The sequence below is a fragment of the Panthera onca genome, chromosome D1 (genome assembly GCF_046562875.1).
Source record: "Panthera onca isolate mPanOnc1 chromosome D1, mPanOnc1 haplotype 2, whole genome shotgun sequence".
Classification (NCBI taxonomy): Eukaryota; Metazoa; Chordata; class Mammalia; order Carnivora; family Felidae; genus Panthera; species Panthera onca.
The window spans coordinates 94,654,438-94,678,222 of record NC_138348.1 but is presented as its reverse complement, the minus strand read 5'-3'; the positions used below and the strand labels follow the sequence as shown (position 1 = coordinate 94,678,222).

The window sequence follows — 23,785 nt, the reverse complement described above, 5'->3', positions numbered from 1 at the left end:
CCGCGGGAGGAGGGGAGGGGCGCTTTCAGGTCTGCTCGGGATTCCGGACGTTTGCAGAGGGCCTGGGGTCAGCGCTCCGCTCCACCACCCCCCCACCCCCCCGCCCCCCCCGCCCCCCCGCCCCGGGGTGTGGCATTTTAACACCTTGGATGGATGCTCATGGAAGTGCCCGACTCGCGCTCTTCCTGCCCCCTCTCCTCTTCCTCCTTGGGCATCACCTTGCTCGCCCACCCTCTCCCTGACTTTCTGTCCCATCCCGGGACAAAACATGTGCTGTGTCTTTAAATGGGCGGAAGTGGCTGGCAGTGCTTTGCTTGGGTACTGCATTGATGAGGAGATTATATGGAGCTGCGGGAGCCGCCGCCTGGGGGAAGAGAGGTGCAGGTTCTGCTCGGTTCTTGCTCTCTCCTGCCGGGCTCTCCTTGGGTCCTTTCCCCCCCAAGGCTGCTCTGAGCCGGCAGGAGGCGAGGGTGGGCGGGTGGCCGGCCGGCCTGCCTGTTGACAGCCACTCCAGGCTTGTTTTGCAGCCTTGCCGTTGCCTGTCCCCATCAGAAGCTGGCAGTGGCAGCAAAGGCTCCGCAGGCAGCTCCAGCCCCGGGGCTGGATTTGCAGAGGCTGCCCTTGGCCTCCGAGCCCAGCCTGCCGCGGTTCTTCTGGCTGGTGCTGGCTCTCTCTCTGTCTCTCTGTCTTCTTTCTCTCTCTGTGTTCAAGTCACATTACATGGGCTTCTGTTCTTTGGGGACTTCGTCATCTTTTCCAATATGTCCTGGGACCTCCGGAGCTGTCACGGGGATGCTAAGGACACGGTCAGTGGATTACCGTGCCTGTACTAATGAAAGGATTCAAGCTATCCTGGTAAGTAGAGGAGAGGGGTACGGCCCCTTCCTCTTCGTCATCGTTCTTCAACCCCATGTCCCTCCTCAGCACCTGAGCATCCTCGAGGTCTCCTTCACACAGGCCTGTCCCCCCCCCCCCCCCATGGTTCTCAAGGAGTCAAGACGGGGGCCGCACACCCTACAAAGTTGGGTCACTCTCCCTGGCTCATCCTAGCTTCTACCCCGCTGCAGTTATGTTTTGCCAGCATCTTCCCTGGGGGAGGGGGTTGGTGGAAGTTGGGGGGCTGTGAAGAGAATCCAAGTGCAGCTGGAAAGAGTCTCCAACTTTGAGGGACCTGATGGGTGGTGCATGCTGAGGGAACTTGGTAAAGAAGGGTCCCTTGGGTCACGCCCGGCCGGTGGTGGGGGCAGTGGCACTCTACCCAGCCTGACAGCCAGCCCCAGGGGCCTTGCTCACCCTGCTCCATAGGGTACCCTCATCCCAGCGGGCAGGCCCTGATCTCTTCGAGGCTTCTCTCTGAGAAGTCGGGAGGACCAGGCCCCGACCTCTGGCACGCCTGGTGTCCAAAGGAGAGTGGGGTGGCCCCTCTGCCGTGCCTACCACGCACACACCTTGGGGCTTTGGAGGCACCTCCTGCAGAGCCTGATGTTGGGATATTAGAGCCTCCTCTTGCTTGGGATGTGAGCTAGCTGTCTGGTAGCCGCAGAAGCAGTCAGAATATTTTTACCTTCCATTTTAAAAATAAAACCCTCACCTCTCCCTTTCCTCCTCGGAATCGGGTGGGTGGGTGGGTGAATTGGCTTTTTTATCTGGTTGAGAAACTGGAGATTTCGCCTGGGAAACTTTGTCACGGCAGGGATCTGGCCCTCCCCACGGGGTAGTGTGTGCGGCTTACCGGGGACCAGCTCTCTGGGCTGGGGATGGTGCCTTTCTCCTTGACAGCGGAGGGTGGGAGGAGGAGAGTTTGGGAAAGCTTCCTGCGGGGATGCGCCCTGCCTTCCTTGTGGCTCCCAGCCGCCCACCCGCACTCCATGGTGGGACCATGGGAAATGATCTCTGTTGTTGGGAGGGTGATTTCCAGAATCGGGGTAGGTACTGAGCAGTTTAATACATGTCGTCCTATCCTGGCTCTAGCTCACATCTGGCCTTCCAGAACCTCCTACTCTAGGTTAAAGTCTAACAGGATTAATCTAGCCCAGCCCTCCTCTAGGCCAGAGGGCTCTTCGGTGGGTCTTCAAAAGGTACTTTGCGGAAAGGAAAGGGAGGAGCTTAGTTCTTGTGAGCTTAACTCTTAAAAACTGAGGTCGTGAATAGTCAGTTACCCCCGCCCCCAGCCTGTAGTCTCTTCTCAAGATTGGGTATCACTCCCTCCTATCTGTAGCTCTTGTGCTGAAGGCCCCCCACCCCCACCCCCACCCCCCTGAGGTTGAGAAAAGGACGTAGAGGTACTGCAATGCCATTCCTGCTTTCTTGGGGCCAGGTTCCTTGTTCTTCAGGATTGGAAAGGCATTAGCAGAATCTGTTGTCACTGGGAATGCCAGGCCCAGTCAGCACCCAGAGCCGCCCCTTGGTCCCTCAGCCGAGCCAAGCTGGGCCTGTAACTTGGATGAGGCCTCCAAGGAAGACCCAGGTCTTGCTGGGAGAGTGGGGGTGCTGGGCTCATCTTCGGAAATCCCTCCGTGTCCTTCCATGCCCCTACTGTCAGCAGCCACGGTTGGGACTGAAGGGGTGCCTGGCTGTCTCTCAGGATGAGACATCACTTTAACACAGTAATGCTTCTCTGCTCAGCCCCTATTGGTCCCTCAGGGACATGCAGAGACATGTGCCTTTAAAAATCTGCCTTGAGTATCTCTTGATGCATTTCACCAGGAGATCATTGTTATGCTGGGAACTGTAATTGGGGTAACCTTGTCTTTTTCAGCCAAATACCATATTACAAAGATGGGGAAGTTTTGTCGTTTATATCTGCCTGGCTAGTGTTAGATCCTACGATTCCCTCTTTCTTTCATTAGGTGCAGATCTATTGGTCCATTTTGGTCGAGGGGCCAACGTTGTAGTTGTATTGTGAATGTGTGGGCTTGAAATGCGGCTCCCTTTGGTGGTATCCCCTGTCAGAGTCCTTCTGTGTCCATGGGGAGACTTGGTAGGAACAAGGTGACCAAATATATTGGCTACCCTGTGCTGGGTAATGTTATCCGCGTACGGAAGAAGATGGAATTAATTGGGTGTTTGAGTCACTTCTAGAAACATTTCTGGAATCCTACTATGTGTTAGTGATATTAAAAAATGATAATAATGCTGATTAAAAAAGAATAAAAATGGCAACTAACATTTATTGAGTGCTTACGGGGGTGTCAAGGACCATATCAAGCACTTCACATACGTGAAGTCCTATAGTGCCAAAGGCAGTGTGGTTAAGATCCTCATTTTACAGAGCGAGGAAACTGAGTCACAGAGAGGGTGTACAGATAGGAATCAGGCTTTGGACTTGTGGGTAATTTTCCCTAGTGATTCACCTGTTCTTGGTTGCTTTTCTATAGATCATTTTCCTCTGCATGCAGCAATACCATATATTGGCGCTTTTTTCCCCCCTGCTTTGTGGTCTCCTTGCCTTATACTTATTTTTTTAGTTAGACTTTTAAAAGTGTAAGGAAGTGAGGTGCCTGGGTGGCTCAGTCGGTTAAGCTCCCGACTTTGGCTTAGGTCATGATCTCATGGTTCGTGAGTTTGAGCCCCACATTGGACTCTGCTATCAGCACAGAGCCTGCTTCGGATCCTCTGTCTCCCTCTCTCTGCCCCTCCCTCACCAGCGCGCTCTTTCAAAAATAAACATTAAAAAAACAAGTTTCTTAAAAAAAAAAAGTATAAGGAAATGCATTATCTTAATTGATCCTTATTATGGCCCCACGAAGCAGCTGACATCTCCATTTGAGAACCAGGGAAACCGAGGTACAGAGTAGTAAAGAGTTTTGCCTAAATTCATGCAACTGGTTAATGAAAAAGGTAGGGTGCACTCCTGTTACTGGACTCTTATTTAGTTTTGCGAGCAACAGCGAGCAACAGTTTTGCGAGCAATTGTATCTGCATTAGACCTACTCTCCCAGAGGGCAGAGTCAGGGTCTGTACATCCATTATTCATTCTTCCCTTCATTCTACAAATGTTGGCCAAGTAATTATTATTTTCACAGTCCTGTGCTTAGGCATTGTGGGGGCTAAAACAATGTAAGGGCATTGCCTCTGACTTCTAGGGACTGGTAGCTTCACAGATAGAATAAGTTTCAGCCACCCTGTACGCGCACCCACACCCACACAAACACACACTTTCTCTCTCTCTCCAAAACAAGTCAGTAAATGCTAAAGAACAGATACATGCAATAGACAACAAGCACTGTAGACATTGAGAGGAGGCTGGGATTCATTTCAGCTGGGGTGACCCGGAAGCTTCCCAGAGTAATTGGCATTTGAGTGGGGGGTTCGAAGCCTGGCCAATGTTAGGTAAGTAGAGGCTGTGCTTTGTACAGCATTAATACTGCCCCTCATGGTGTTGGGAGGTTATCATAGGAGATGCTTTTGGATGACGCTGATGAAGGCACGTGGCCGTGATTGACAGCGGCTGGATTGTGAGAGGGAAATCCTGCTTTTTCAGCCTCCCCTGACAGGGTCTTTAGACTCTCTCCAAAGATGATTCTGTGATTCTGTCTTCAGATAACTTGGTGCACGAGGTTAAGGGCAACGGTGGAGGGGACGGCACGTGCAAACACATGGGGCCGTGCCAAAGCAGAGTTGGGAGCACAGACAATTTGGAAGCCGTGTAATGTTTTTAAAGAAGCATTCACCAGTCCTGAGCTTCTACAGAGTTTCTATTTATTTATTTATTTATGTATGTATGTATGTATGTATGTATGTATGTATGTGAAATATGTAAAGATATTCCTAAACCCTGTAGGGTCCCAACACCAAGAAGCTCTCCAGTGTGGTGGAGTGCCCCATGTACAGATTGTTTTGGCCCCCAGAGGACTTGGCAGACTGCAGTGACATCTGTCTTCATTCGCTGTCCTTGTGTTCCCGGTCCTCACATCTGTTGGGGTTGGTGGGTGCGGTCTTCACAGAGCCTGGAGGCTCTGCCAGACCTTCAGGAAAGCCCATGTGCTGCAAGAATGTGGTTCTGGGAAAATAGAGGAACGAGAGTACAGTTCTCGACACGTTGCAGGGGAAGCATTTCTGTGGCCAGGCCGTGGTCCGCACATAGAGAAGTTTTGAGCTCCTGTTTGTGTTTGAGCAGGTGAGTGAGCTTTCACCCCGTTTCTTGAGGAATGTGAGCGCTGTGTGAGGGACCCTGCTCACTTAGGGCCTCCCCAGGTAGCGGGGACCGAACTTCATTTTCGATTTCCTCCGTGTTTCATGGAGATTTGTGATCATCCGTATTTCATTAGATACCAAAGATCAGCCGTCCAGTATGCTTTTTTTCCTTCGGACCTGCAAACAAGTGGAACACTGTTCCTTCTTTAGCCCTGCTGTAGACCCGTGAAAGGAGAAACGGGTGACGGTGCCTGGGAGGATTTAAGTTAGACATAAAGAAAAAGTTTGGAATTTCTTTCTCTGGGGAGGGTCCAGACCAGGTTATACTTTTCTCATTCGAGGTTCTTTCTGTGAGACATTTTCTCTCGAGGAGGAGGAAGGCCTGCGTGTGACCTCCTTCAGAGCCAGGCTTCCCAAGGCATTCAGATGCTTACCGGGAGGTGAGCTGCAGTGAAGGTTGGGGTCGCTCAGTAGCTTGAGATTCTGGAGAGCCGACTGGACTCTGAAGAATCCAAACCTTGTAACCACCTCCTCGCCTGCTGTGTGGCCTTGGTAGGTGATTTCTGTTTGCCTTGGGTGGTAGTTGTTTTGAAAGCAGGGTTAAATGACAGTGCTGGGCGGATTAGTCTGTCTGTCAGCTTCCTTTTCACTCATGGTTTAGAAAAAGGCCACAGTTCTTACAGAGCAGTCGCTCGTAATGTGGACTCTGGTGTGCTTCCCTAGCCAGCAGGAAATACTAAAAAAAAAAAAAACCCCTTCATTTGAAAATATTAAATGCTCATTTACAAACATCCCCCAGCAGGCACACCCTCTAGCTAACAGTGCAAGATTTACTTTATTATTTGGTGGGATGGGAATCGGGGATTTCCCCATGGTCTGTCACATCCAGGGCACGGAGTGCCGGTCACCTAAGCATTTAAATCCCATGAGTGATCAGGACAGCTGTGATCTGACTCTACAGATTTTTTTTTTTTTTTTTTCAAAGGGTGGGCCGTTCCCACCTCTTACCCAGGTTTCTACGTTGGGAACTGCACCTGGCTTGAAATGAATGGCAGGCCACATGATTTATTGTTCTTCTTGCCACCATTAGCATTAGTCTAAGGAGAAAGAAATGTACTGTATTAGAGCGGGAGATGGTTGACAGGGATGGTGTCAAAGCAAATCAGATTGGAGGGACAGCAGTCCCCCCTTATCCGTGGTTTTGCTTCGTGAGGTGTTAGCTACCGTGGCCAGCTGTGGTCTGGAAGCAGGTGACCCTCCTGACGTGTCCTCAGAGGGTCAGTAGGAGCCCAACACAGTGCCATGACACCCCCCTGTCCCCCTCACATCTTCCTCTTACGTGGGCATTTTGTCATCTCACATCATCACAACAAGGGTGAGTATAGAAGAATAAGGCATTTTGTGTGTGTGTGGATGAGAGAGACCGCATTCACAGAACTTTTTATTACAGTATATTATAATCGTTCTATTATTATTTGTTGTTAATCTCTTACTGTGCCTAATTTGTAAATTAAACTTAATCACAGGTGTGTACCTGTGGGAAAAAGGGTCGTCTGTATAGGGTTCGGTCCGCCTGTGGTTTCAGGGGTCCGCTGGGGGTCTTTGAGTGGATCGCCCCCCCCCCCGCGGATAGGGGGCACTTGGGCTTCTTTGTTCTGGTTAGAGACCCTTTCTCCTGGCCATTCGGAGACTTTTTGTCATTGAATTTCATTTTTGGAAGAGATGGTTTGGGGCTTCTCGTGATAGAACACTTCTGATCCCTTGTCCAGAAGGCCGGACGTTTGTTTCCCAAATGAGCTAAGGTGAAAGACTGGGTAAAGTAGATACTGCTAGATGTCGTTATGTGTCCTTACCCTTAACGCCGTTCTTTGGTTCCTATTTGCACAAAGATGTTGAGTTAAACTGGGTAGGCTAGGTTCTGCTCTGACAGCAACCACTGTCCTCCCCCGCCCCCTCCAAACTCAGTAGCTTGACTCATCATAAGCTAACTCTTGAGCACTGCAAGCCCCTCTGAGGCTCTGGAAAAGACCCCAGGGAGGCTGTCCTCTGTGAGGCATACGGTGGCTCGGTGATCTAGGCCGTAGATCTCCTGGCGCCCCCTCCGCAGTCACTGCAGAGGTCAGGGGGCAGGAGAGCCTGGCTCTTCGGTGCTTCTCCTCGGAAGCGAGCACGCTGCCCTTGCCCTTCAGCATGGTCCATGGTCATCACGTGGCCTGACCACAGGAAGGCCGGGAAACAGTAGGCTTCTGAAGGGCAGGAGGGGAGGAGAACCAGGAGTCTTGCTGGGCACCAGTCATGGCCACATAGCTGCTTTTATGGAAGTGCAGCCATGGGCCCACCCCCTCCTGAAAACCCGCATGGCTTTCTTATTGCCTGTAGGATAAAGGCCTTGATTTGAAATGTCATGGAAGGACTTGTGTAACCTTAGACCAGGGGGTCAGCACCCAACAGCCAGGGGTCAAGTTCAACTTGCTGCCTGTTTTCATGCAGCTAAGTATGTTTTGGGGGTTTGTTTGTTTGTTTGTTTGTTGTTACATTTTTTATTATTTTTTTTTTTTTTAATTTTTTTTTTTTTTTAATGTTTTTATTTATTTTTGTGACAGAGAGAGACAGAACATGAGCAGGGGAGGGCCAGAGAGAGAGGGAGACACAGAATCGGAAGCAGGCTCCAGGCTCTGAGCTGTCAGCACAGAGCCCGATGCGGGGCTCGAACCCACAGACTGTGAGATCATGACCTGAGCCGAAGTCGGACGCTTAACCGACGAGCCACCCAGGCGCCCCTGTTGTTACATTTTTTAAATGGTTGAAAAAAATCAAGAGAAGAGTGGTATTTCATGACATGTGAAAATTATATGAAATTAAGATATTAATGTCCATAAATAAAGTTTTATTTGTACCCAGCCACACTCGTTGGTGTATGGCATTGTCTGTGGCTGCTTTCGTGGTACAGTGTCAGAACTGAGCAGTTACGACAGACACCTATGGCCCACAAAGCTAGACTATTTATTGTCTAGCCCTTTACACAAAGTTTGCTGCCTCCTAGTTTAGACGGATAAAGATGCCTCTCAAATGCAGCAAAGTGATATGTTTTCACTGGATACTTTAGTAGAGCTAGCGGTCTTATTCGAAACGCTGTAACAGTGTTCAAAAAACCATAACGGTGACCGTGATAAGGATATTAATAGTAAGGATAAGGATAATAGTAAGGATAAGGATATTAATAGTAATAGCTAATACTTCTACCGTAACTTACTATATCACGCGTATCTTAAATGTTTTCTATATATTAGCCCAGAGCTGTTTTTTTGATCTATATGTTATTATGGTGTAGATTTTACAAATCATTAAACCGAAGCACAGAGAGGTTAGGTCATCAGCTCAAGATCACATAGCCCCTAAAGTGTTCAAGCTGGCAGTCTGACTTAAGATCGTGCTCTTAACCACCACAGTTATAAAGCAGCTGGAACACGGGCTTTGCCCGTGAGGAGAGAGAAGACTGATACTCTTGAAAAGTTAGAAGAATTTGGCAAGGTAATCTATGAAGGTGTTTAATGAAGACGAATCACAACTAGAAAGGTATGCAAGAACGGAGAGGGAGAGAGCAGTAATGAGCAAAGTAAATGGAGAAGGCCTAAAGAGGAGGTAGAATGAGTGCCTGATATGTATGTATGTATGTATTTATTTTTATTATTTTTTAGAGAGACCATGAGTCAGGGAGAGGGGTAGAGGGAGAGACAGAGAGAGTGGATCCCAAGCAGGCTTCATGCTCAATGCGGAGGCTGACGCAGGGCTCGATCCCACAACCCTGGGATCATGACCCTAGCCGAAATCAAGAGTCAGTCCGATGCTCAACCGACTGAGCCACCCAGCCCTCCTGAGGGTTGAGCCTTGAACGACGAGGACGCCCGAAATTTCAAGAGAAAGAACTAGACAGTGAAGAAGCAAGAACTAGACCACAGAAACCACAGTGAGGGCCTGGTGGCAGGAAGCAAGAGCTGCGTGTCCTGATCAGAATGCAGGGGTGTGTGGGGACACGGGGGTAGATACTCAAATGGTAAGACAGGTTCCACCTACAGATAGGATCGTCTCACAGGTGAGGCAGAGACATGCGAGCTTGCTGTACTCAGCCGGCAGAAGCCCTCGGGTTCAGGATGACCACAGAAGGTGGAGATGTATTTCCAAACTTGGTGGGCAAGATGTTCTGGGGCCTGGAGCGTAAGTGGGTGGTTTGAGAGCAGGCAAGAAGAATAGTGTTGCAAATTAAAAACAATGCTTCTGTGAGCTTTTCTTTATTTGTCTCTTTCCTTTTTTAATTTATTTTATTTTAGAGAGAGCGCATGAGTGGGGGAGAGAGGAGAGGGAGAGAGAGAGAATCTTAAGCAGACTCCACCTTCAGCGAGGAGCTGGACGCAGGGCTTGATCCCACAACCCTGGGATCATGACCTCAGCTGAAGTTTAGTCCGAAGCTCAACTGACTGAGCCGCCCCGGTGCACCTCTTTCTTCCTTCCTTCCTCTCTTTCTCTTTCTTTGTCTCTCTCTCTTTCTCTCTCTCTCTCTTCTCCCCCTCCCTCCCTTTCCATCTTCCCTTCCTTTCTCCCTTCCTCCCCTTCTCTCTCCCTCTCTCTCTCTATCCCCCCCTTCTCTCTTTTTTATCTCATGTAACCCTCACACAACTCGACAGGGAAGGTGGTATTTATCCCTTTTTTACAGGTAAGGAAACTGTGTCTCAAAAGAGGTTTAAGTAACAGGGCCAGGACCCCATGGTTATTGGCAGAACTGGGATAAAACTGAAATTGTCTGTCTGTAAAGCCTGTGTTCTTAACCTCTACACTTAAGTACTTGACTTCTTAGTGGGAAAAGTGTTTATTGGTAGAAATTTGGAGCTTTATTTATTTATTTTTAAATGTCTATTTATTTTGAGAGAGCGCATGGGGGAGGGCCAGAGAGAGCAAGGAGAGAGAATCTCAAGCCAGTTCCTTACTGTTCGTGCAGAGCCTGAAGTGGGGTTCGATCTGGCGATCCATGAGATCATGAGCTGAGCTGAAATCAAGAGTCAGACACTTAGCTGACTGAGCCACCCAGGTGCCCCCAAAGTTTAGAGCTTTAAACTTAACAATTTAGGAAGGGTTTGGTGCGGAGGTGTGGTGGTCTTTCTGGGGAGTGGTGTCGTTTGTATCAGGCGATCATATAGTAGAACAGTTTTGCAAAGTGTTCACTTTTGTGCTGAACCATGACCCTTGTCATTGCTGATCTGGTGGCTTCACTTTGGGGCTGGGTCAGGGTTTATTTAAAAAAAAAAAAGTTTTTTTTTTTTTGTTTTTTGTTTTTAATTTATAGAACGTATCATGCATCCAAAAGAAAGCATATAATGTATAGCTGTTCAACTTAAAGGAGAAAAACTAAACATTGTTCGTCATCCAGTTAAGCATTATAACAATGCCTAAATATTTGAAAGCCATTCAGTTTGTTTGTTTGTTGTATAAGATTTGTGAAAATATTCAAAGGCTGGGAGGATAAGCCCCAGAAAATGCAGGTCTTGGGGACTGAGCACTATGTACCTGTGCACCTGCACCTGGGCCGAGTACTCTTGCCCCGCCCCCCCTCCCCTAGGGGGTATGTTACAGGTATGTTACACTTCTCAGGCAGTGCCTCTTTGTTCTGACGGACTCTGGACTCGAATGGCTGCCCCTAGCACAGGGCTCCCTCCCTTTAGCTCTGTGGGGGACCCTAAGGGACAGGCGTAGGTGGTTCTGTTCCTTTCTGGTTGGGTGATTCTGGGCAAGTTACCTACTCTGTCAAGCCTTGATTTTTCTCATCTATAAAATGGAGCTAATCCCACCTGACCTTGGAGGGCTTTGGGAAGATAATTCCTGAGCAGGTACTCAGGGGGAGGCCTGGCCCATTGTAACCTTATAAAGGTTAAGCTGCTGTTAAAATTGTCATTGTCTTACGTTTGACATTGTGCAAAAAGAGAGCATGGTCATAACCTGGCTCTCCACATACTTAACATCCACAGTTGTCTCTCACGCCCTGGATGGATACAGAAAACTCTGATCATGATCTTTCCTGGAACAGCCAGGAAAGTTTTACTTTCAGTCAGTTTTACTCCTTCTTTGAAGTTAACAGCCTCCCAAATCATGTATTTCAGTCTCGCTGCTGGAACTCTTCTGTCTGCTGCCCCCTCCGGGTATGGTCACTTGGTCACTTAACTGGAGGCTAGGATATGTTCTGCCACTCACTGAGCGTGTGACCTTCTTCGTCAAGGCACCAGCGCCCACATCTCTAAGATGATAGTTGAGATTTGAACAGCAGATTTTCTCTCTTCTGGATGCCCATGGACTTCAGGCTAAGGTTCTCTGGAGTACAGGACCCTTTAATAGTCTCAAGTTCCCACTGGATTCTTGCCGTCCTCTTCTTAATCATTTATTCGTTTGTTTACTTGAACATTTCTGGAGTGCCCACTGGGCTCGTGGTAGAAACACAAAGACCAGGAGCAACCAGTCCTTGCCTTGGGGCGGAGGGGTGGGGGGCTTGACTAAAGTAGTGGGGAGCCAGACCCGGACTCCCAGTGCTGCATATTGTAGGAAAATTCCACAGAGGGACTCAGATCCCTCTCCTGCTGGAGTGCAAATAGATTTATCTTCCAGTTAAGATCTTTTTTTGGACCCATTCTCCTGAGACTGGGAGCCTCACTGTTTCATAATAGCTTCCCTGCAGCGACCTCAACTCTTTATGCCTTACTGAATGGTCGGAGTTTATATCCGGTGGCATGATGACATGCAAAACGCCTTTGTTTCCCAGAGGCTTAACTCCACAAGCCCCAGGATGCAAATTTTGGGAACTGTCACCACTGGGCTTTTGGAGGTGATCTGCTGTGCACGTGATGATTATTATTTTTTAGCCATCTTTTGAGTCTAAAGCATACTCTTATTTATGGAGTCTCTGTTGACCCTTGCTTGTTCAAATGACTTTTTTGTTTTTTAAGTTTATTTATCTTGAGAGAGACAGAGCGCAAGCAGGGGAGAGGCAGAGAGAGGGGGAGAATCCCAAGCAGATTCTGTGCTGTCAGCACAGAGCCCCACGTCGGGCTCAAACTCATGAGACTGTGAGATAACGGCCTGAGCCAAAATCAAGAGTCGGACGCTTAACCGACTGAGGCACCCAGGCGGCCCTCAAACGGCTTTTTTTTTTTTTTTTAAATCTCTGATTCCGTGAACCAAGCGTTTCTACTTCATGCTCTTGTCTTCTTCTTTGATATAAACAAGTGGAGTAAATCTGTATTCCTGGGAGGCACATTGGTAAGAGGAGCTAACCGCTGCCATTCACCTCTTGAGCCGTCTTTGTATGAGCCATTACGTTTATGGAAGCCTTGATGGTACTCCTTTTTACAAAACTCTGGACCTAGAGCAGTACTCCGCTCTGTTAAATGCTGACACTATTGTGTGTGCAGCTGTACAATTGGTTTTTCTTGTTTACTGCCGTCCTAACCTTCTTTCTCTGTGCACCTTCCCCCGAGTATATTTCCAAGCCTAAGTTAGGACCACTTTTGAGCTGATCCCTCCTGCTAAACGGAATTGGTACTTGTCACCAGTCACAAAAGACGTCTCTCACCACCACTGCCAGGAGAAGGGCTGGGAACTCCAGGCCCTCACCTCTCTCTCTCTGCTTCCTCGCTGCCTGCAGGGGCCAAGCCCCTGGCTGCGCAGAAAGCATATTTATGATAATCTCCCAGCCAGCCTTCTCTTCACATCCTCTTGCCCTAATCATTCACGTTGGAAGCTTCAGAGCTATTTTTTCCTTTGTTCTTCCTCATTCTCCACATAGTTAGTTCTCTTTGCAGCCTCTCTGGTTTGTCCTCTGTCCTTTCCCATGACTTACTGTCACTGTCCTAATTCATAACCAACCTTCCATTCCTTGCTTGGCCTATTGCAGTAGCCACCTGGCTGATCGCTTTTTATTCTTCTTCTTTTTTTAAAAGCTTTCTTGAGATACGATACACATACCACACAACTCATTTAAAGTGTACAATTCAGTGGATTTTAGTATATTCACGATATGTGCAACAAGACGACGGGTAATTTGAGGACATTTTCATCACCTCGGAAAGAAACCCCGTCCGTACATTTTAGCAGGTAACCACCACCCCCCCATCCCAACCCTCACAACCCGGAAACTACTAATCTATTTCCTGTCTCTGTAGAGTCCCCCGTTCTGGACTTTTCATGAATGGAATCATGAACTGGCTTCTTTCACTTAGTGTAATGTTTTCAAGATTCGTTTAAGTCATAGCATGTATCAGCACTTCTTCCCCCTTTTATGGCTGAATAACCTCATCTCTTCCTGGAACTCTTGAGGTCCATTAATGATTCATCTATCATACAGGTCAGATTTCCAACCCCTAAAACTGAACTTGGCCCCTAGGAACCTACAAAATACAGTGGACACTGGGGCATGGCACTTCAGGCCTTCCCCATTCTGGCTCCATGGTGACTGTCCAGCCTCATCGTCACTCCACACTTCCACGGGGCTCTACTGTCCCCACCATCCCGACACTCCTTTCCTTAGCGAGGGGCGTGTCGCCCACGTACTGTGTCCTATCACTGCAGTCTTGGTTTATGTTACCCCTTAGCTTATGGTTCTCCGGTCTTTGGCTGTAGAAATCCCATTTCTCTTTCAGACTTGTCTTCATTCTCACCTTGAGGAAGTCCACCTCAGGTTTATCTCATCTCCAGTTAGGAATTAATTCGTCCTTTCCCATTCTCTGTACACTTCAGTTGGATCCCCATCATTTCAGTCTTGGATCAAAGCATCATTCTGTCTTTTATAACATATTAAATCTTTTCCGAAACGAGAGAGTCATTCCAAATTTTGTTTTATCTTCTGGTGCTCTCTACAAGGCTTTACACATAGTTGGTGCCCAGAACAGATTTGCTGGATAATTGATGGCCTTCTTGGATTTGTATAGTCCTTTCTGCTTTTCAGAGTTCTTTTACATATTTTCTCTCTTCCAAAAATCAGAAGTAAAGAGCTTTTTTCCAGAAAAAGATTATCAGTAGTTTTAACTTGTTTGAATATTTATGGTTTTTTTGCATCACCCATTGCCTCTGCGTATTCTAATGTTGGTGGAAACATTAGAAAATACAAAGTCAAAAAGAAGTCCATCATAATACCACCCCTCAGTGATAATCACTGTTAATATTTTGGTTTTTATCCTTTGAGCTATTTCTTCTATGTATACTATACATAGATAAACATAGGGGAAACTTATAACTCGTTCTATACACTGTTCTGGAATCCTTTAATTAACAGCATCTGATCTCTCTATAATAATAAATATTGATTTACATAATTACGTTTAAGGGGCAGTATTGCAAATATGCAAGTACTTGTCTATTCTCTTCCTGTTTGACACTTAGGTTATTTCTTATTCCTCAAGATTAAAAATAATGTCATACTAACATTCTTCAGGTAAATACCTTAGAAGCCAGATTTCTAGGTCAACAGCTTTTTTTTTTTTTTTTTCCGTTTTTATTTTTAAGTAATCTCTACACTCACTGTGGAGCTTAAGTCACAACCCTGAGATCAAGACTCGCATGCTCTACCCACTGCGCCAGCCGGGGCGCCCCTAGGTCAGCAGCTTTAATATAGAGTGCCAAGTTGCCCTTCGGAAAGGTCGTTCCAATTTACACACCCGCCAGCAAGTTATGAGTGTTTGTTCCTTCCCCTTGTCCTTGCGTGCCTCAGCATTACCATTCTTTTTAGTCTTTGCCAATCTGATAATCCACAAGTGATATCTTAGAGTTGCATTCATTTGCGTCTCTTTCTTTGATCCTTGGTGACATGCTTTTAATTTCCTTATTACCCATGTATTTCTCCTGTGAAATACCTTTTTGTTCTCTGCCCACCTCCTTGTTGAGGTGTTTGTCTTTTTCATCTCTCAGGACTCGACTGGAATAAGGATATTCACCCTTAGGTCATACATGTAATAAGTATTTTCCCTGGGCGGTGTGTCTTAACTTCAGGCTGTTTTCGGCACATAGAAGTGTATTTGTTTGTGATCCAGTTAATTAATCACTCTTGTCCTCTATGGTTTCTGTGTTTGGCATTATTCACAGAAAGTTCCTCCCAAACCAGTACCGTATACACATTCACTTTTGCTTTCTTTGAGTCCTTCTGGGATTTGGTTTTTTAAGTTTAATGCATTGGTTCATTTTGACATATAATTGCATCTACTTTTATAAAACCCGGGTGATTAAATTACACAGCACAGGCCTAGAGGGGACTGTGATAGGTCCCGTCCATTTTCCTGGCATCAGAGCACCAGGTAGACGAGCACTTCTTTTCCAGAGTACAACAGTCTACCATTTCCCAGCAGGTGCCCGCATTTACCATAATTCCTTCTGAAATCACCTCTGTTGTTGTGTGCCAGTTACGTGTTAATAATAGTCTGGCCTGAGGATTAAATGAATTTGCACATGAGATGAACGACGATCTATGGGACACTGCTTGGCACGTGAATATTCCACGTGTGTTTTATTGAACGCACGAATGACCGAATGAATGAAGGAAGGAATGGTGGTGTGAACAGTGGTAACAGGTCACTGACGATAACGTGAGATAGCAGGAGCTGTTCCATGGAAGCAGAGCCTTGGCCAAAGCGACAGTCTCAGGAGAGCACTGGCCAATTACATGTGGAAGAAGGAAAAGTTATCATGTGGGTTTTGAGCAGGTGGCATTATAAGGGTTAGGACCCGTAGGCTGACATACACCATGCATTAGGTACATAAGCAACAGTGAACCACACTGGAGAATTCCAGGGGATGCTGTAGAGATATGGGGGAGTTCATCAGGGAAGTCGCCCTGGGGAAGGTGCATTGAGAGCAGAGCTTTTGAAGGAAGGTTGGGGCCGCATAGGAGGGATTCTTGGAGTGAGGTCATTTTATGCAGATAGAATGATGTAAGCAAACAGTATTTTTTTTTTTTTTAATTTGAAGTAGTGATTTTTTTTTTTTTTGCTTTTTTTTCCCACCTCCTTTGCTTTTGATCTGTCTCCTCATTTCTCAGCTTTTTTTATGCTCCCTGCTTTTAGTGCCAGTTAGAAATTGTCATGACAAACGTTGTTCGTACAGTTGAGGAAAGTTATTCTTGAAGTGCTTGGGCTCTGGGGTAGAAAGACTCCAGGGAGTGGGAACGGAACACAAGGAACAGGAGGGTGGCCCTCTGAGGGGACGCACCGTATCAGCCTTTTTCCAGCTCCACTCAAGACGGAGGTGAAGTTGGCCTTTTCTAAGGTTTACTCACCATACAGTAGACATTCCCCTGAATGAGTGAAAATAGGCATAGCACTGAGATGCATAGCCATTCAGGAAGATGGACAGACGTGAAGGACCCCGGCCCGCCGCAGCCTGGGAAGCTGGGCGGGCAGTGGACGTTTTCGCGGTGAGGGATGCCGAGGAGGACACCTCGAAGGGTGGGCCATTTGGTCAGTACCCCGCTAACCTTGCCGAGGAAGGAGACCCTGCCTCTTCTGAGCTTCCAATCTCAAGGAGTAGAAGTCCAGAAGAACAAGAAAAAGAGGGCTTGGAAGGGCAAAGAGATGCTAAGCAAACTCTGGACCTAGATGCTGAAGGATTCCGCGTGAGTCATTGCAGTTGGCTGGTGTTGGCCGGAAGCTTTTCTTGGAAATCAAATTAGTGGGTACAGTACAATCCCAGCGTAGAAGAGCAAGAAATAGGTTTCTGCCTCCATATCTTTTATTCCTTAAGGAATAAATCCCGTAAGGATTTCACCCTTTCTTCCACGAAAGCCCTCCGTCGGCCTGCCTCCTCTTCTCGTAAATAAAGTTTTATTGGGACACAGCCACGTTCTTTCCTTTCCATGTTGTCCATGGCTGTTTTAACCCTACGGAAAGAAGAGTTCAGTGCTGATGGCAGACTCTGTGGTCTGCAAAGCCCAATATATTTGCTATCTGGCCCTTTACAGAAAAAGTTTCCGACCCCTGCTTTATATTACGAATAGATGACTAATTTTGAGCTGTTTTTCCAGGAGAATCCTGGTTTGCACCAACCCATGCCATTTGCTAAATGAGTGCCCCTTTTCCTCATGGCACATATTTGCAAGATGACTTCGAACCGGTGGTGTGGTCTAGGATTCAGGCTTCTTGAGCACATAGTCTGACCATCTGAGCTGCCTGGGAGACCCACGTGGAGTGGCTAGTACCCTAATATAGCAGCCATTATTAGTTTCTGGTATTTATTTGCTGTTCAGTAAACGCCAAATTACAGAGAAACTGGGGCTCAGGGAAGTTAGGGAAGCTGCCCGGATTACATAAAGTGGTAGCAGTTGAACCCTGTGGGAGGAGAGCCCTTGCCCCACCCCTCCCCTGCATTGCCTGCCACCACCCCACACCTCGCCCTTTCCTCCCAACCTCCACCCTCTACCCCCATCTCTTTGTGATTTCTGGATCTTTCATTCATCAGCTTTTGCTCTTCTGGACGAAATACCATGTTTCTCTTGGAGCATCCATTCCTCGGTCAGTTTTCTTTTTGACCCCATCCCCCCTCCTGTAGTCATCTTTCTGACCTTGGCCCCCAAGCTCCACTTTCTTGGGGCTGACTCTCCTGGGGAGGGGGGGATGATTTTGAGAGGCAAATGAGGTCTTGGGTTCCCTGCACATCAGCAGTTCCTGCCGGATGGATCGCTGAACCTCATTTAGAGCGGCAGCTGTCCCCCCAGGTGCTCTGCCTTTTTCAGAAGACAGCAGGTGCCCAGAGAACCAGCTGGAGGGGGGAGCACGGCCCAGGGCCCCGGGGCACCAAAGTGGCAAAACGGCAGCCGCTGGGCAGGCTGAGCTGGCATTTCTGACCTTTGCGGAGAGAGGGCGTCCTTAAAGGGACAGCGAGCTCTTTTCTTTCCTGGTGGCCGGCTGCCAGTTCAGATGCCAGGGATTTGAAGAGGCCATTGTTCTGGCAGTGGAAGATGGGGGCCCAGACCGCCCAGTCTTTTTTTCTTTTCCCGTTACCAACCGCGTGTCCCCCTCTGATGTGCAGCCTGTCAAGTGTGGAGGGACGGTGAGCTGTCTTCAGTCACCCACCCTCCCCTCCTCCTCCGCAGTCAGAAGGCAGCCTCAGTCACCAAGGCTAAAGAACAGACTAGCCCTCACACAGCCTCCGGCTCCCCCTCCCCCAGGGCAGCCGCTCTAGTGGAGAATGAATGGTCTCTGCAGGCTGCAGTGAGGTGCCCCATGAGTTGTTTACTTGTCCAGGTGAAGCAACAGGACTGGTTTTCTACAAAGTGCCTTTTGTGAACCGCCGTCGCTGGAACCACCTTAGGTGCTTGTTAAAACTGTACGTTCTAGGTTCCGGTTCTAGAACCTCCGGGGCCCCAGAATCTGAATAGCAACAAGCACACCATAGCTTGAGAACCACTAACTCAGTACTTTGGACACCTGGCTGGCCATCTGAATCATGTGGGGACATGTGGAATCAGACTGTCTGGGTGGGGCTCATGAATTTGAGCAAGGGAGCCTCTCTTTAGTGGTTAAGAGCAGATACCCTGGAGCTGGTGCACTGGGTTTGAATCCTGGCCCCACCAGCTACTATCTCTATGATCTTGGGTAAGTTCCTCAACCTCTCTTGTGACTCAGTTTTCTAACCTGGAATATAGGGATAATCTAGTATGTGCTGCGTAGGGTGATTATGAGAATTAACAGAGTTGATGTTTATAGAGTTCTTACAATAGAATTAACACATCAGTAGCACCATATACGTTTTTTGTGAAATTTTTTTTTTGTCTGTCTTTCTTTCTTTCTTTCTTTCTTTCTTTCTTTCTTTCCTTCTTTCAATAAGCTGATCATCCAGGTCAGAGATCATGATTTGAATAGTCTTTTTGTGGCAAAGTCCCCTGGCTAAGCTGGCCTTGGTGGCTTCAGTAAATGACTGGCAGTTCTCAGGTGCATCTCCGTGACTCGCTGTGAAAAGGCCGGCCTACCATTGCCCTGCCCTATAGAGTAAGGAGAGAAATCCCTGCCTGGCTTCCACCTCTAGGAGAGGTGATGTGGATAAGCATTGGAATGCTATCACAAGAAGGGCCAGAGGCCACATCTATAAGGCTGACTGACCTCTTCAGAGGGAATTGAAGGATGGGAAAACAAACTCAGGCCAGAAATAGCTCGACATAAATACAAGGTATTATAATTACTGTCCACACCCAACTCGGTCCCCTGAGTTAAATCGAACCGTCTGCACAGCTTTCCTGACCTCAAGGAAGGAGAATGGACAGAAGTGTCCGTGGTGGGCTCAGCAGGGGTGGGGTGGGGTGGGGTGGTGTGTAACCAAGGGTACATGGGAGGCGCCACCCTCAGGGGCACCACTGAGCCAAAATAGGCACTAGGGTTGAGCATGCAAACAAGTTTTTATTATAACTTTTTGGTTTTGCAAAACCGTTACTTTTCTGGAAATGATCCTGTTGGACGTGAGTTTTCCACATTAAGTATCCAGCTCAGGGCTTCGTTTTCTTCCCGTGCTCTGTCATTTCTCTTTGCACTCAGGAGTCAGATTTCTCCGGCTGCTTGTGGACATGGCGTGAGGTCGAGGAGGCCGGGGGAGAGACACCCAGCCTGGGAGGACTGGGCTCTTCTACTTCTACTTGGCCCCTACCTGGCCCCCATTCCCGCCCCAGGGTGTGCTGTGAAATCATCAAGGCTGGACAAAAGGCCGTGGGGAGACTAGAGGGTTCTGATGCCATACACCCAGGCAGTGGTATTTTATAGATCCTGATACAAGGGTTTTGGGGGAGTCAAATGCTAGACTATTTAGAAGAAAACAAGCCAGTCCTCCGGGGCACGTCTCGTGGATGTTTTCCATCTTGATTGCAAATGTCAGCATACAGGGAACGCGGCAGTGGGCAGAGTTTTCCTAGCATCCACTCACTCCTACTGGAGCATATTTTACAAGATTTCCAGGAAGCTTCACAGGACCATTTGTGTTCTTGGGGGGGTGGGGGGGAGAGGTGGTTTTGATACCTTTGGTGGCTCAGAGACCCACAGTGATGTGCAGGAGCAGGACCTCAGTGGATGGAGAGACTAATTTTGTCAGCCCCCCCCAGGAGAAGGATTTGGCCACCTGCCCTATCACTTAAGAATATTGATTCATCATTTTGGAAGCCAATGGAAAAGTTCCATTTTTTCCCCCCCTTCCTTCTCTTCAGAGGAGCTGCAGGGGAGATCACTGCTTTGGGTGAGGATCTGAGCTGAGTGAGATCAAAAGGCCTTTCTACGCTGGGGCTGGGTAGAGGCTGTGGATGTTATTTTTGGCCCCTAACAGTAGAGGAAGACCGTACCTCTCCGTCTGGGGAAGAAGAACGTACAGAATTGAAACAGATGGAGATCCCCAGTGGTTTTCCCTACAAAAAGTGGAAGACCGTGTGCTCTTTGACACGCTGGAGCCTCACTGGACATCATCTACTACTCGGGCCTGTTTTGCCACAGATGCTGACTGCGGATGAGTCGGGAGGTTTGGGAAGGTCATCTGGACCCTCCTGGAGGAGATGGGGATGTGAAACCAGCAACTTGACTAGGAACTCACCCTCTGTGAGCCGGCCTCTTACAATGTGTGGCTGCCACAACTCTTAGGATATCCCCTCGTATTCCAAACCCAGTTATGCCACCCGGTAACTTCCCTTTGGAGAAACAAAAAAAATAAGGCTCCTCCGTTGGCTTTCTTTCTTCCCTCCTTCTTTTCAAATAGGGGATGCCCTGCTTGCTCTGAGGCATCTGTCCTACAGTCTAAATATCTAATTACTCTGCAGTTTTGTGTAGGGCAGACCCACGCTGTCTTATTTATCTTGTCTGACCAGTAGACCTCGTAAAGTGTGGCAGTATTTCTAGGTACACTCCTACCAGTATTATTTGTGGGAAGTTGATTACCTCTTCCACTTGCTTCTGTCGGTGAGGCCCACATGAGGCCCACGTTTATTTATTTTTTTGACGTTTATTTATATTTGAGACAGAGAGAGTGTGCACGTTCAGGGGGGAGGGGCAGAGAGAGACAGAAACAGAATCCGAAGCAGGCTCCCGGCTCCGAGCTGTGAGATCACGACCTGAGCTGAAGTTGGACGCTTGAACCAACTGAGCCATCCAGGCGCCCCCGCGAATTTATTTTAATTATTCTCAAAGCCACCTTGTAGTTTGGGTCCGTGCCGAGCTTTGGTCTTTGCCCACCAGTAGCTAGCCTTCCACACTCCTTCAAGCTTTGGAGAAGAAAGGTCCTTGCCAGCAGGCCAGTGGCTTATTCTCCACCCCCGCCCCCTGCTTTAGGCAGCCTCATGTCCGGGGCGCGCGGCTGAAGGGTCAACACTGTGTGGACTGTGAGAAGGGAATTTGGTTGTGGTGAGATTTAATTTGGTTGGAGGGTGTTATACTGCCAGGATGTCCTAGCATATGCGGGTAAGTGTCACCAGCCTGCCTCCTTACTCGCATCTCTTCTGCCCCTACCTGTCCCCCCCCCCCCCCCCACGAGGTGTTGACTGGTCAGGCAGTGCCGAAACTCTCTAATGAGGATTGGCTTGGAGTTTGGAGAGAGAACCTGCCAGCTGCTCAGCACAGCATTTTTTAGCTCTTCTCTGGAGAGGCTGGAGGTGCAGAGGTAGGAAGAGGAGAGGCAGTTAGTTCAAGGCGGTGATGTGGCCAAAAGGGGGAAAGTAGAAAGAGACTAGGACCCAGAAACTCATGGCTTGGGTCACTGGCCCTATCTGCTTTAATAGATCAGCATTAGTGCCTTTTCCTGCTCTGCCCCCCCCCCCCCCCCCCCGCCGTGGTCACAGAGCTCATCTTTTTGTTCTTAATTAGCACTTTGACATGTGTGAGGTGAAGAATGAGGGGGGCATCTAGACCCAACGCCTTCATATACCAGATGGGGAAACTGAGGCCCAGAGGCCCATCCAGGGTCACACGCCAGAGTCCTCTAGGTGCCTAGCCTCCTGAAGGTGGACGCTTTTATAACACGAGTTTGGGATTGCCATATGTCAGTCACTCCTGCATTAGCCTGCATTGCCCTCATCTAGAATCAAGTGTATATTGGGTCCCTGCCTCGGAGGGGGGCCCATCTTGGGAGCAATAGCATTAGCAGCCCAGCGAGACCCTTTGGGGAGGGTGACTGAGCAGGCTGACTGCCACAGCTGGACATGTATGGGGAAAATGGAGTCCATACTTGTGTGCCACCCCATGGCAAGAGAGATTATGGAAATTCTCCCAATGCCTTTTTAGTGATTTCCTGGAGACTCAGGGTTGATTTCTAGGAGGAGCTAGGTCACAATGCTTGAAAACTGAGCTGCGGGGCTTTGCTTGCCACCTGCTTTTTCGGTCTTGCCTGGCCCCACTGGCCAACCAAGCTTCTAAGACACATGGGCGTGCGTAGCGAACGGGAGGCAACAGCAGCGTCTCTAGCATGGCCCAAAGACCTCCCACCTGGGGGCAGTCATTGCTTTGACTAGGATTTCTTCTTAACTCATCATGATCCCCCCACCCCCTTCTGCCCTAACGTAGCACTCTTCCTGTCTTTCTCGCTAGCACCCAGTGTTGTGCCTAGCAATGCGATTTTCATGATGTCCGCTCCATTAGCCACCCAAGCTTCCTGGTTCTTTAAGCTAAACGGACAGTGGGTAGGGGGTGGAGGGAGATGGAGGGATGGTCATGTTGCCCAAGCCTTTGGCCAGTGGCAGGAGGGACTCAAGTTCTCTTCTTAAGTACATGTCAACATCTTAACTGGGGCACCAGCAAGCAGGTTTCCCTCTTAAAGACCTTAATCCAGGATTAAAGAGAGGTCAGTTACCTCTGCAGAGAGGTGATTAGTCTCCCCTAATATCCTGTAGTGGACAGAGGTAGAAGGCCTACCACGGTTATCTGCCTGTTCCGGGGTGGGGGGGAGGGGGGGGGCAGAACTCTCTAGACATCCCAGACTTGTACTGAATTCCTGAGTCTTGAGATTTGGCCATTTCCTTACACTTGAGCAGTGCGTCTCTCAGCACCTCCCTGTTCGCACACATTCCTTCATGGTAATTGGGGTATGTCTTAGGTTGGAAAGAGACTCTGGAAAGGACTCAGACAAATTTGCCTTGCGGGAGCTTTATTGGGAAATGGCTCTTGGGAACAGACCTGTAAGTAAGTGACCGAATCAGAATTGGACAGAGGAAGAAGTTAAACTTTAACGAACTTGCAGGAGGCTTTGACCAGTTCCGTGAAAAGCTCTGGCTCTGGAGTGGCCTCGCAGAGTTATCCCAAATTGAGGCAAAGGAGCAGGATTTCATGACCTTTTGGGGAGGGATTGTCCATTAGGTGTGGTCTGTCTTTATGGAGAAGACATTATTCTTCGGTGAGGCTGTTCTCTTTGGTCAAGGGCAGTTTGGAGCTGGGAAAGCGAATGCCTGTTTCTGGGAGGCAGAATTACCACTACATGATAATATTCCTGCATGTGTCTCGGACCCAGGGACTTGCACTTGACCTTACTTACATCTTCTCTTTCTCCCAGTCGCCCTTTTGTACAACAGGTGCTATCTCCCTTTGACAGAGAGGGTCACGGTGGAGGGTCTGAGGGTAGCTGGTGGCAGACCATATCCAGAACTCGGTGACTGGGTGGCGGAAAGAACACTAGA

The 23,785-nt window shown here is 48.4% G+C and overlaps 1 protein-coding gene across 8 annotated transcripts in view; it reads left to right on the top strand.

Annotated features, from left to right (window-relative positions):
* The window catches only part of GRAMD1B (GRAM domain containing 1B), a 241,680-nt gene that overhangs the window by 145,784 nt on the left and 72,111 nt on the right, over positions 1-23,785 (top strand). Inside the window, exon 1 of one of the 8 annotated variants that reach the window (XM_078432880.2) lies at positions 214-855. The exons of the other annotated variants lie outside the window; for them this stretch is intronic. Coding sequence (XP_078289006.1) covers positions 833-855 — 23 coding nt within the window. The 5' untranslated portion in view covers positions 214-832. Of the gene's footprint in view, positions 1-213; positions 856-23,785 lie in introns of those variants that run through there. 8 annotated transcript variants of the gene reach the window in all.